The sequence below is a fragment of the Mycetomoellerius zeteki genome, unplaced genomic scaffold, assembly GCF_001594055.1.
Source record: "Mycetomoellerius zeteki isolate Tzet28-1 unplaced genomic scaffold, Tzet1.0 scaffold119, whole genome shotgun sequence".
Lineage (NCBI taxonomy): Eukaryota > Metazoa > Arthropoda > Insecta > Hymenoptera > Formicidae > Mycetomoellerius > Mycetomoellerius zeteki.
In genome coordinates this window covers 641,494-655,938 of record NW_017256116.1, presented here as the reverse complement: position 1 = coordinate 655,938, position 14,445 = coordinate 641,494, and the positions used below count along the sequence as shown (strand labels likewise).

Below are 14,445 nucleotides of genomic sequence, written 5' to 3'. Positions count from 1 at the left end.
AAGTCCGGCGTTATACAATTAGTAGCGTTATCCGCGTTATATAATTACGTAATTCCGTTACGCCATTGCACAATCGGTTCCGTATAGTTATACAGATAATATCGCTTCGTGAGACGAATCGTGCACGTGATCGAGACAGTCGATCGATTCTTACAGTTAATTCGGGATCCGTCGGGTCTCTGCCTTTTGAAATTATTTATCGCGGGGGACAATGACGAGTGCGGGGATCATCTCCGAGCATAATTTCTGTATTTGCAACGCGTGCACGCGGACGCGTATATATATTTTTACAGGCGCAGCGAAGCTTCTTTTCCCGTGATATCATAGTTACGCGCGACGGAACAAAAGATAGAACGGCGGGCGGGGAACGCACACATACGCGCACGTACACGCACGCACGCGGTGAAGGTAGGAAAGTGATACGGATATCTCTTCATTTCCCCGACTCCTGCGGTGCACCGCGAGGGAAGCGCACACGTTTCACCTGTGCCGATGCACAGGAAGCCGTAGACACATCGTCGTCCCAGTCGCGTGTTTACATTGAACGCGGTACGATGACTGCCGCACTAATGCAGCGAAAAAGAGTAACGCTATAATTATATGGTTCGTTCGTCGGAGATACAATTTCTTCTGCTGCCGCCCGTATTAATCCGTGATAATCTTCGAGTTTTTATCGCGTTCCCGTGATGCGTTATTGAAAATAATTGCAGGAGAATCGAAACTTCCGTGTGCTGTCGCGTAGTGATTGATTGTTAATAAATTTAATTAAAGCTCGATGACTCGCTCGATCGATGAGATATCTTTATCGCTGGGTTGAGAAGAGATATTTCCAATGAATCAGCGGGATGAATCTCCGCGTAAAACTGGAGCAATGAATGTTATCGTGGCAGGACGTGAAACCGACATCCTACGATCTCACGAGGAAAAGTTGTGATGAATTCTGATGACTTGCTCGCGAGAGCCAGTTGGGTGAAATAAAAGTAATCGTGATAGACAAAAATTCACGTTACAGCGAAATAGTAATCTGTGATATATCCTACAGTCTACGATACAATCGAACGAGCTGAGCTCGCGTTTTAGAAACCTGTTGCATTTGTAAACGTTACGAATAAACGCGATCTTACTGTTTTGAATAACAATGTGAATAACAAGGCGCGACTGTAACAGTGAAACATGTACAATTAAATCGGGAATTAGTTCGGGATACTATCGACGGAAACCGGATTTTTTTGGTCACGCTTTCACATTTTTCGCATTTGCGCTATAGAGATAAGCAAAGATTCTGCGTTGCCAAAGCTGATTAGAGATCGCATGTCCTAGAATGACCCGTTGTGAATAACATGCCGTCCACGAGACGAGCTCAGTGCACCGACGACTGCAGGTGCGTGTTGTGCCGCGAGTTGAAAGGCTACAAGATGAGCGCCAACAGCGTCGAAGTTCAGCAGCAGATCGGCCATGAGGGCACAAATTTTATCCTACGGCGGGCCGTACCTTTCTTACCGAAGCCTCCGCCGCGAGAGGAATGGCGAGAAATCGCAAGGTACGACGATTACGAGAGATGCTCGACCTTGGAAGACCGAAGTCGTCGTGGTGGCGGTGGCGGCGGCGTAAACGGTAGTCCAAAACCATGGACGCCTAACAACGACATCGGGAAAACGGGGAAGGATATAAATCACAAAACGGTCATCTATTTCGGCGATTCAAATCCGAGACAGAAAGAGGATAAAGTGAGGCAGCAACAACCACCAGTTCCACCTCCGCCTCCACCGTCATTACCGGAAGCGTGCGTGCAGATGACATCAAGGTGCAAGGAGGATCCTGAGACTTCGTTGCCTCTTGCGTTGCAATCGCGGAACGACGAGACGGTGGCTCGTCCACGAGACGCGTTGGAGCGGGATAACGAGCGGGAAGAGGATGCCGGACGACATCGAGATTCCGCGATGGAGAACGGCGATCCCAAGGCCGTGCACGAGATCGTGGTGAACGTCAGCCCCAGCAGGGAAGATGTGCTCAGGATAGAGGAGGACGAGAGCCAGCTGGAAGACTATTGGTCCTTGCCGGGGGACACGAGCGGGTTCAAGGCGGATTGGAGTTTCGTGCAGCAGTGGCGACTGAGGGGGTAAATTCACACATTGCACGCATGCACGCATGGCACGCTCGCTTGTCGTTGACGAAGGAAGAAAAAATAGATGCTGCCTTTCGGCGAATCGGAATTCCTCCCCGATCGTGCGCGTTCACTCTCGTGTTAAACGCGATACCTCGTGCCGTTTCCGCGGGCGATTTACTGACCATTTGAAGTCACACGTGCTGATAAAAAAGCATTAAGATCCGCTTTGACCGAAAAGGATTATTTATCTATTAATTAATTCATTCTTGTCGGCCTAATTTTAATTTATGACTAATATAAGATTAATTAAGATTAGTTTATTGACAAACGTCTGATCGTTTTTTTTTTTTTACAAATAATATAATATAAATAACGAATAATCTATTACGTTTTGATACGTAATTTTTAAATATTAAATTATTAATGATTCCAGCATACAGCAGAAATCAGACATTTGAGAAAATAAAAATAATCGTGACTTTTCCTTATGAAAAATGTGATCGTAATTTGTAATAGTATGTTTGATTAAATTATTGTTCAATCGTTTCACGATTTCTTGATGTAACACGAATGTATCGACGATAAAAAATTGATAAAGCAAAATTTTAGCGATTGTAACCAATTGTAACCAATTTCCAGCTTTAGTCGCGAGATAAGATAATGGAGTCATGCGTCTCATACATTTATCTCGCGAGATGGTCGAACGCGTATCTAAACATGTCACCGATTTTGCGCACTCACGAGAAGAGTTCGCCACTCTGTAATTCATGATTCACAAGCGATCCAGACAGCATCGCAGAGCTCGCGTTTGAATATCTTATCTCTTCGCGTTCATTTAATTTTCCCCCTCGTGACTGACGGATGCGCGCGTTCGAATAAAACGTTCATCGCGCTGTATCGAATCGATATCGTGTAATGGGACGTGCGTGTAAATCGTCGTGTTTGAACCGCCTCGAATCGGCATTACATATCGCGATTACGAGTTGTTTTAAGACTCCTAGCCGCGCTCGCTGATTTATTCCCCGATGTACAAACGATCCGTTCTTCGCGCTCTCCAAGGAAATCCAGATGATGCACCACTAATGCTCGGATCCCAACAGTGATGCCTCTCAAAGTGCATAATAAGTGCATTCGAGTTGAATGCCTGCGGGCCGTGGGTGTGCGTGCGTGTGTAATTTTTTCGACATTTTTTTAAAATTCCTCTTTCTCGAAATAGATTTTAAAATTTTTTAATTTTAAATATTGGACTAATGGACGACCGAACAATTGATACGCCTGAAACGTGTGATAATATGATAAGAAATGCATATAATTATATGCAAAATTTATTGGATACTGAGCCTAATCGCTTTAGAATTTATATGATAACGTGTCGTTTAGATAATCGCGATGTTAATGCACTTCGCAAGTATCGTGTCTGAAAAGTGAAATGAGAGGAACGAATTAATTAAACGCCCTGGTCAGTACATATTGCACACTTTTCGCGTAACCGTGTATATTGTATACCATAAACCAGGAATTGATTTGCCCGATACGCTACCTGCGTTGCTGCGTTTTCTGTCTCGGTATCTCCCGAGCGCGCAGTTTGCGCAACTCGTAATGTCGGATTTGAAAGTTGTCGAAGCTAAATCCTCGGCGTCGATATCGGCTAACAATGGTCGCACAATTGAATATAATAGCGATTCATAAGGATTGCGCAATGCATTCGGCGTATTATGACTGCTTATTTCAGCAGAACCTCTAATTGAGCAGACGCATTATTAGTCTAAATAATTTTAGGATCACGATATCGATGGCTCGTATCGTTTCCGACAGAATTATGCTTGGCTCGTTCTGTCCCCGGTTCTTTCCGCATCACTTTCTCTCGAGATACGGAACATATTTATATATTAACGTCGTAGAGAAGCTAAAGGTTGGCAATATTTAAAATGTCTTACGAGATTCTTCCTGAAAATCAATTATACACTTTAGGAAATCGCAAAATATCTAATACGTGAACATTTCAAAGTTGTTGTGTCACGTGCCTTTTTTAACGTTTAATGCGTTTTACCGCATTCACAATCGAGTTTTGCGGCCGCCGCAAGCTAAATAATTTTTTTCGCGAGGGCGTCATATATATCAGCTCCGTGTCGTTGGCATTCTATAGGGTGGAGAAATATTCCTTGCCTAAAAAGCCTTACGGCCGTTACAACGGCCGGTTTACAAGTGACGCGAGTCTCATTAGGACAACTCGAGAACGCAGTTCCGTTTATCCATTTCTTCGTAGATGTTACGTGACTCTTATCTCTCGAATGCGTCTCTCTCGAGAGCTAGGAATCGGACGTGGTAGTTAGCTGCGTAGATTACGACTTTTCGAGAGTGTAACTTCCACGAAGACGAGTGCCTCCTCGGAATGCACCTCGTGTTATGCGTTTGCTATTTGCTTACCCCCTTCATGCGGGGGGGGGGGGAAAGTCCGATAAGACGACGCGAGCAATCACTTGTAAGTGAGCCGCTAGAATTATTTCTGTGACAAATTAATGAGACACCGACCTATCCAACAGAATATCGGATATCATTTCTCAGTCGTTCAAATAGAGAAACCCGTCTACCGAACGAGATTTTCAAGTACATCGCCAAGTTGCTGCGAACGTTTTCTTCTTTTAAACCATAGTAGATTTTTTAACAATAAAAATATGGATAGCTTTTTTAAAATTTTCTAATTTTTATTTATTAGTAGTTAAGAAATTCCGAAGATAAGCTTCGCCAAATAAAATGAATAAGCTTATGTCGTTTATACTTTCAAGACATAATGAGAATAGACAATATGAGAAGCAATATAAATAAGAGGGAATAAATTATTTGTAGAACCAAGATGAAAATTCTTTTGCAGACCGGGCGGTGGTAATAGCCGCGAGATATATTGCCCCTCTTACTCGAAGGATTTCACCGAGAATTCTCCTAAAAGCGGAGTTCACGATATGGTCCATATGATCCCAGAAAGGGATACGGATACCGTAGCACCGACACCGACTCCGCAGCATCCACGTCATTCTCAGCACCATCATCTCAGTTTACACGAACTCCGTGCGCTTCAGGTATATCGAAATATGTCGACTTGTCTACGGGACGGGGAGAGATTTCACGGGTATATCTAATTTCTAATGCTTTTCTGACTTCTTGTAAATATTTTACATGCGAAAAATCATAAGGAATTGAAGTAAGAAAATTCCGCGACGCTCGCCGTAAAAAATTGCCGATTTTTGCAGAGGCGACCGGAATGTACTGGCAACAGCTCCTCCGATGAGAATCGATCGTCCGGACACGCGAGCATGTCGGATACTGGCGGCCACACAAGCAGCAGTTCACCACCGCATCGTCATCATAGAGCTCACAGTCCTCAGCAATTGAATGCTGTGCCCGAAGACGATCGACTCTCGGCATCGGTTACTCAAAGGAATGGCAGGAGCCGATCCGGTCAGAGCCGCAATCGACACCGAGCTACGCCCGCTAAGGTTCTAATGATCCAATTTTTATAGAACCATTCTTACATATATTTTAATTAAAATTAACTGATACTTGATGAATAACTTTTTGTTTTTTTACCGTGTCTTAGAAAATTGGAATTAAATAAAATGCTCCTGTGAGCTTTCTTAAAATCTAAGTAAATTATTAAAATGCTGTAAATATTCTGACAAATATCAATATTATAATATTATATATTCTCTTTGTTTTTATAGAATTTAATGGAAATTATCCAATCACATCTCAATTAAAATCAACTTTAAGTTGAACAAATGAATTTTCGGTTAACGATTTTGTTCTATTTTTTGAAACCCATTTTTAACATTCCATTTTGCTTGTAGCTGCAGGTACCATGGTCGGGTTCTGGTTTGGAGGATATAAAGCTAGCGATCCAACAGCTTACGATGCGCTCGCACAAGTCTTCGTCCACATACTCCTCTCTGAGTGGCTCGGAAAGCTCAGAACCTGCAGTGAGAAGGCTGATGCGACACTCCAGCTTGGAGACGATCAACACCAATGTGACTAGCGCCGATGAGTTCGTCTGGGTAGACTCTCATAATCGTCTGGTTGAATTGCAGCAGTTACCGTGGACTCACCATGATGTGTTACGTGTACTTCAAAACGGTCGAACAAGAGAACACATGGAGCAAGTCTCGATGGAGACGATTCCGCGGCTTTCCTATCTCCTACAACGTGCGCTAGTCAGGATTGGCCGCGAGACTCAGAGATTGGCAAAGCCCATAGGTCTCTGTAGCAAACACGAGGTGTACAGTGCCTTTAAGATCGTACTCTGTCCGGCTCTGGCGGATTCTTGTACCAAGGTAGGATTATCTGCAGTTACATGATATCAAATAATAATATCCTGTTACTAATATCCTGATAACTAGAGCAATATATTCTAATAATAACTGATGATAATCCAATCATGGTGGGCACACTTAACACTAAACATAGTCATTTGATACCTGCCTTGTTTAAAGGCTTGCCTTCGAGCTGCCGCGATGTTCGCTGTATCTGGCGATCAGCTGAAACAATCGAAGGCATCCCGTTCGGGGCTGCAATTGCCAGTCGGACGTTTCTTACGTTGGATGTCCGACGTGAGACTCGGGCGGATGATTCACGAGTATGCCGCGATATATCTGACGGCCGGAATCGAGAATCTCCTGGAAGAGATACTGCTACAGTGCGTGCCAACCGAACCGCATACGACCCTCACGGCGACAATGCTGGAGCACGCTATAGCCAACAGCGGCGACTTATGGGGCCTGTTACAACCGTACGCGCATCTCAACGCCGGTCGAACGGCATCGGGTTCGTAATTTTATTTTTTTTAAGAAAAGGATCATTAAATATCGGCTAACTCTCAATTATATATTGGTAAATTTATCCGATTCCAATCGTCATTTCTTTTTTGAAATTTAATTTTTATTCGTTTATTAATTATTCTGGATGGAAGACTGAAAGAATGTAGGCGATTAAGAACTTTTATTTGCGTTTAAAGATACTTAGTATGAATATCGTTTATACAATGAAACACAGATATGTTATTTTTATTATTAGCATAAATAATAATATTTTAGGCGCTCTCGCTATGCCTCGTTGGGCAAGTGTAAGTTCCTTGAATTCGTCGTCGTCGTCGCGTAGCGGACGGGACGTAGCTCAGTCAGCTTTGGAACCGTCGTTGCTTACGACATGTGTGGGATCAATGTCAGAATTGATAGATTTGATTTCCAAGGTAGCGCAAGCAGGACGCTGCCCCATACCACTGACAACGAGAGCGTTATATGCTCTATTTTATTACATGAGATGCTCGCAGGTATGATTTGAATGAAAGTAGCGCATTAATTTTTCGACAAACAATTATCAATATTGTTATATAATATTGCAATAACGCATTATTTTTAAAGTCATTTAAATACTTGGTATCATTGATCTGATCCAAATATTTAAGCTGGAACATGGCGAACGCGGGTCTGGAATACAAGAATTAGCATACGAACGAGCTTACGTTGTGTTGCCACCGTTAGTAGAATGGCTACGGGTAGCTGCAGCGCACGCCGAGCACAGACACGGTTTAGTCATGGATCAAGATGACATTAATCAAGCTGCCCGACTATTGTTGCCTGGTGTAGATTGTCCTGTTCGACCGATAAGGTCAGTCAGTCCGTAACTTTTATTAAAATAAAATTTACTTCAACATGTTATTTCAAAAGATTCAGATATTTAGATTTATTTTATGATAATCTTTATACCCTAAGATTTCTAACACTTTATGGTACAACTTGTTAAAATTTGCTATATTGCTATATGCAGCTCCGAGGAGATCGCGGTATGTTCAAAGCGCATTGACGATGCCGAATACGTTCGGTTGCTGACGCTGGACATGGCTTTCAAGATGTTGACCAGTGGACGCACGGATCTCATAGGCCAGGCAATGTCGCTGCTGCCTTCAACAAAAATTAACACCGTGAATGACGCCGGATTCACAGCTCTGATGCTGGCATGCATCAATGGTGATGAATCAGCTGTAATGGCTCTACTAGACGCCGGGGCTGATTTGAACATCGAAAGTCCACCACCCACGACAAGCTCGTCATCGAATACTCCTTCCAAGATTCCACAAACATCCGGTGTATCAAATGTTAGAAGCCCGAGCAATCAGTCGGCAATGATAACATCCAAAACTCCGAACGCAAACGTAGTGTCTAATAGCTCCAACAATCCTGGTGGAGCTATCTCCAGTGGCATGTGTTACACGCAGACTGCCTTTAATGCAGAGACGCAACACTGGACCGCTTTGACTTACACGGCTCTGTTGGGTCATTGTAATATCGCCAGAATATTGTTGGAGAGAGGTGCTGCGGTGGAAGGTGGCGCGAAACTCAGCGAGGACAAGTGCACGGTCACGCCTTTGCAAGCGGCCACAGCGTCAGGAAACAATGAGATGGTAGCTCTACTCTTGGCACACGGGGCGCAGCCGTTTCTGTCCACTTTGATCAAGGATTCGTTCTCCTACTCAGGTTCCGTGCAACGTGGCTGTTACAGGTAAGTTAGTTTTAGCACTGTATTATTTAATTATTTTCGTCAGATTTTATTAAAGTTAATTACGATTTATTGAAGGAAATCGCTATAAAACTTAGTCTATATAACATTAAAATATTATCAATGTTAAAATTGACATTAGATCGGAATGTACTCAGATTAATTAAAAATCTAATTTTTAATTTTATATTTGATAAATAGCGCAATCTCAGTAGCTACAGCACATGGTCAGAGAAGTTGTCTTCATCAACTGCTATCACATCCACTCAACTTCTCGGCCAAGCGAGGAGAGAAAGAGATATTATCTTTAGAAGAGATATTAGCGGAAGGTAACGCCGGTAATAATTCTCAACAACAGACTGCAGAAGGAAGAGGAGCTCGCAGAGAAGGCAAAGAACCAGTATTTAATAAGATACAAACGAAGGCGCTACAGGAAGCTATGTATCATAGCGCGGAAAGTAATCATTTAGGTGAGAAAATAATAGAATTTTTAAGCATATCAATTATACTTACAATAAAATATTCGGATCTTTGTTTTATATTAATTATATAATGACATACAATTTGTTACGATTAATAGATATTACCATGGAGCTTCGTGGGTTAAAAGTAGGCTGGACATTACATTGCTGGATGCACAGTCTTGCGACAGCTCACGAAATGCGATTAGACTCGGTTATAGATCAATTACTTCAAGACTTCCTTCAAGTCTGTCCGGATGATTATTCCACGCAGTTCGTGCAGGAATGTTTGCCACTTTTATTCAATATTTTTAGATATAGTAAGGTAAAAAAATTACACATTTATAAATATCACCAGTTTTGAGAGAGAGAGAGAGAGAGAGAGAGAGAGAGAGAGAGAGAGAGCGTGTGTGTGTTTATAAAATATATTATTGTAAATAAAATAATGCAATTTATTAAAGAAAATTGCACTAATGCTATTTTTATATAAAATATGCGGTTTGTACTATTTTCACAGAAGGAAGGCACGATTGCTCGCTGATATATTTTGCACATGTTTTGGGTGGGAGCCGATTAAGCCAATTAGAGATACTACACTTTCGAGTGGATCAAGAATTGATCCAAAATTTGTGAATAATCCAGAATTAAGCGATGTTCAATTTAGAGTCGAAGGTCGCGTTTTTTATGGTCATAAAATAGTACTGGTTACATCTTCCCCAAGATTTAGAAATATGTTAAGTTCCAAACTATGTGAAGGCAATCCTCCTATTGTGCAAATTAATGACATAAGATATCACATATTCCAGGTATGCAATTATTATAATAATAATTTATACATATATTTCATATGATGAACGTTTTATTTTTTAGTTATTCAATGATGATATCTTATTAATTAGTAGTTCGTTAAAAGTATGTTCAAAATAATTACATTGCAATTGATTAAAGATAATTAATAAGAGTTAATTGTCTTTAGAAAAGTTTCGATTTTCAGATGGTCATGGAATTTCTTTATCACGGTGGTTGCGCCACTTTGGAAGTTAATCAAAGTGATGTTCTGGAATTAATGGCAGCAGCCAATTTCTTTCAACTCGATGGCTTGCTCAGATATTGTGAAGCACAGTGTTCCACGATGGTGGATCTTGACAATATTGTTTCTATGTATATTCACGCAAAGGTATATTTTTATACACAACAAGTAAGAATTTAAAGCCTATAACCATATATAGTATATACAAATTTACATACATAGTATATACAAATTCATATTAAATTATTTAAACATTAAAAGATTCTGCTTCGATCGTTATGGCCATTTTTTATTTCTTGTTTGTTGAGTTGTTTTCAAATTATGTACGGTCCAATAAGATTCTTATTATTTATAGAATATTGATCATATTATTATAATGTTAATTACCGAAAAATTAATTATTATCTATAGCAAAAACATAAAGCAGTACATTTTTCTGTTAAGTTTAATTCAATCTATTTGCTCAAAAGAGATTCTACTCTTATTATCAATTCTGTACATGTATGTGTAATCACTCGATATATGCGCGCACATACAAAATTGTGTTTGATTGAGATTTACTAATGTTGGTACAATTAATTTCTATATATGTACATTCATATTATGCATATATAGTATACAGGTGTTCGGAAATTAGCGCATCAGAATATCATAGCAAGATAGAGCAGACTAAACTGAGTCCTCGAAAAATTTTTCTGAAAAGTCCTCTACATTTTGCAATTATCGCAATAGTTCGAGATATTAATTACTACAAATCGCTGCATATTGGTATTCAATAATTTTTACTCAAATACTATCAACTTTACAAAAAAACTACAAGAGACAAAAATTATTTATTCGACTCAGTTTAGTTCGCTCTATCTTGTTATATTCTGATACGCCAATTTCCGGATACCCTGTATATACATATAATTCACATTACATTCAAAGATCCAGCTTCGATAGTTATAGGCTTTAAGAGGGGTTTCTATTTTGTTGGCCAGGAAAAATGGGTAATTTTTAGGAATTTATAGAAAAGGAACTATTAAAAATAAAATTCTAAAATTTGGAATACATTTAAATTTATCTTAATTAAACATAAAAAAAATCTCTTTCATTTGTATGTCGATTTCCATAAATTTTCTTTTCTTGGATTTATGTCCAGGCCGCACATTACTTGCTTTACTTCCTTTCGTATTAACAAACATGATGCAAAACTGAAAAAATAATCGTAAATAAGAGAAAACTTGAAGAACGTCCTTTCACTTCAACGTTTCGAAGTATACTGAAATAAAAATGGAGAAAATGACTTGGCTAACGGTGACCACGTAGAAATATGATAAAAGAATAATAGAGCAGCTGCAAAGACCCAAACAAAAGAAGACGACGCGCAGATAAGCCGCAGCGCTCCGCCCTAGCGCTCCGAAAGACTACCTGACTCTTCAACTATCAATTTTTCGAATTTTAATTTGAAATTTTTACCACATATTTTTGAAAGTACAATCTTTAAGAATATATAAAAAAAATCGATTTTTTTGACCCAACAAAGTAGAAACCCCCCTTAAATTCTTACTTGTATATTTTTATAATAGAGTTTTCATACAAATATTGCACGTTTTAAATTATCATTTAATAATTTACCAAATGTTTAAATTTACAGGTATATAATGCCGCACAGCTTTTAGAATATTGTCAAGGATTTTTGTTACAAAATATGGTGGCTCTTTTGACTTATGACGATTCGGTCAAACGTTTGTTGTTTGCGAAAAAATTACCGAATCACGACGTTCTCGCAGGTCTATTGCTCACATTGCAATCACGAATAAAAGCCAGACGATCTCAACAACAAAACAAAATAAAAGCTTAGATATATGCTCTTGCATCAATATAACAAGATATGAAATTATATAAGAGCATTATAAAATTAATAGGAACTATATATAATTCCTATTTCAAAAGATACTGAGATTTAATTTTACATGTGTATGGAGATTGTTACTAACACAAAATTGAAAATTATTCTATTTTAAAAGGACGTATATAAGTCTCATTGCAATAATTTTTTAAATAACAATTTTGAATTAAGAGAACGTATTTATATTTATATATATGTATGTACATTGTATATTAAATTAAAATTTTTACAGCACATATGTGCGTTTTTATAAGTGTGTGTTTTTATAAGTTATGAAAATAGTTTCTTTTACGAGAATAGCCTTTCACAAAATATTGCCTTGTAAATAAGATTGTATAAGAAAATTTTATACAGATATTAATTTTCCGCATATGTAGAAATCGATTTCTATTATTAAATATAAACTTTTTGACAACAGATATTTCGATCATTCATATATATTTTTTACCACAGAAATAAGTTTTTTATGTTAAAAATTATGTAATGTATAACAAAAGATCCATTATTGGACGTAAAGAATAATAAAATACTTAAGCTTTGATATTATTTTTCTACTAGCAATTTTGAAAATCAATAAAAGATATGGATATCTTTGATTTGTATGTATTTCTTTATGCACTTATGCTTTTTCATGCTTTTACAATACCGAAGATTGTATATTTTAAATGTATTTTTATATTTCTTGGTATAAATCAATATATTATATAATCACATATCATATACAGGGTATAAAAAAACTTTTATTTGCAAAGAACAAAACATAATTTAATGCCTAATATTAATTTAGCACATACAAATCAACAATGATAATAAAGCTATTATACTTGATATTAAGCGTAAGTATCGATATCAATATCATAGCACTATTTATTTAAATGATGTTAATGTGATTAATTGTATATACAATATTCAGATTATAATCTTAATTATTATACGTTGGATTTTTAAGATTCGGAATGCCTAATAATCATATCAGAATCGGGTAATCGTAGGAAAGTGGCTGTCTCAATCAAATTTTTTGTCTAACAGTACATAATTTCAAATACAGACGGCATTTCTTTAATAATATAAATTATAAAATAGCATTGATTAAATAATCTACGTCGCAATAATATCCGAAAACTTAAGAAAATTTAAGTTACGTACAATGATAATACTCTTTGTATATATGTTAGGTTACAATATCTAAAAATTATTTTTTCTATTTTCCATAAAATTTAATACACATCTTTTTAAAAATATATTTTTGTTATTCATGTGAAAATTATTTCATAGATATAACATGATAAAATAATACAAAATTATTATTTGCAAAAAATTAATTAGCACCTGCATATTGTATGAGAAAACTTCCAATAAAATTGTAATTATATTTAATTAGAATAAAAATATAAATTTAAATGTATAACAAAGTATACATAATTTAAATGACACTGCTGTTCAGAAAACGTATATATATATATATATACATATATATACACACACACACATATATATACAATTTAAATCATTAACCAAGTCAATTATATAATACAATTTTATTGGAATACAAGAGTATTTTTCTAATTGATTATATGCCAATTATAGTGCTAATTATAATGCTTACAATTTTCGTCTATCTAAGTTTGGCTTTCTTTGCATTACAGCAATTTATTAACTATAATTAGTACTCATATGTGTAATAATATTTATTCTGATTGATAATTTAGACCAATATACGAAAATGTTTAATACAAATGCGATTAAAATATATATACGCAAAATTTTGTGTTAGTTTGATTATAATTATGTATATGTTTTGTTAATATCATTTCATCATGGCGACAATAAATAGATAACATTTTTCTTGTGCAGTTTCATACGCGAAACGTGCGTCTTCTACTTATTTATAAATCTGTTTACAAATTTTTTGTATAGAATATAATTCTCTCTTCTTTTATGCATTATTAAATATATCTAGATAGATCTTGCTAAGGAAACACATCAGTCAAGTTGATATACAGTACCAACAATATATGTTTTCAAACTATAAATCGATATTAACAAATTTCTGTTATTGACACGAATATTTGTATCACCATTGGATAGTTTAAAGCTATTGAAGCATATGATGCTAAAAAAATTTTTTTTACGCATAATTAAAGTAATACTTATGATAAATAATAGAATTTTTTGTTTTTAGAATACGAAATCTTTCATATTCAAATAATATAAAAAATTAATATTATTTAAAATAACTATATTGTATATTACAAGATAGACATGTGAAAAATAATAAAGGCATTTTAGCCTTTACTCTGATGTCCTAATATTTTATTCAATAATAATTCAGCTAGAGAGTAAAAACAGAATTTAAAAAAGCTTATAAAAATTCATATTTTACATGTGAAATTATTAAATACTGTTT

At 36.9% G+C, this 14,445-nt stretch overlaps 1 protein-coding gene across 1 annotated transcript; it reads left to right on the top strand.

Annotated features, from left to right (window-relative positions):
- Positions 1-1,301: 1,301 nt before the first annotated feature.
- Positions 1,302-12,047, top strand: LOC108730783 (ankyrin repeat and BTB/POZ domain-containing protein BTBD11). Its single transcript, XM_018460721.1, is given in 14 exon segments — positions 1,302-2,119; positions 4,980-5,184; positions 5,356-5,601; positions 5,953-6,432; positions 6,592-6,922; positions 7,192-7,427; positions 7,563-7,765; positions 7,925-8,656; positions 8,855-9,123; positions 9,234-9,439; positions 9,632-9,642; positions 9,644-9,920; positions 10,109-10,291; positions 11,784-12,047. Coding segments are annotated over 14 exon segments (4,365 nt in total). The 5' UTR covers positions 1,302-1,340; the 3' UTR covers positions 11,991-12,047.
- Positions 12,048-14,445: the final 2,398 nt, after the last annotated feature.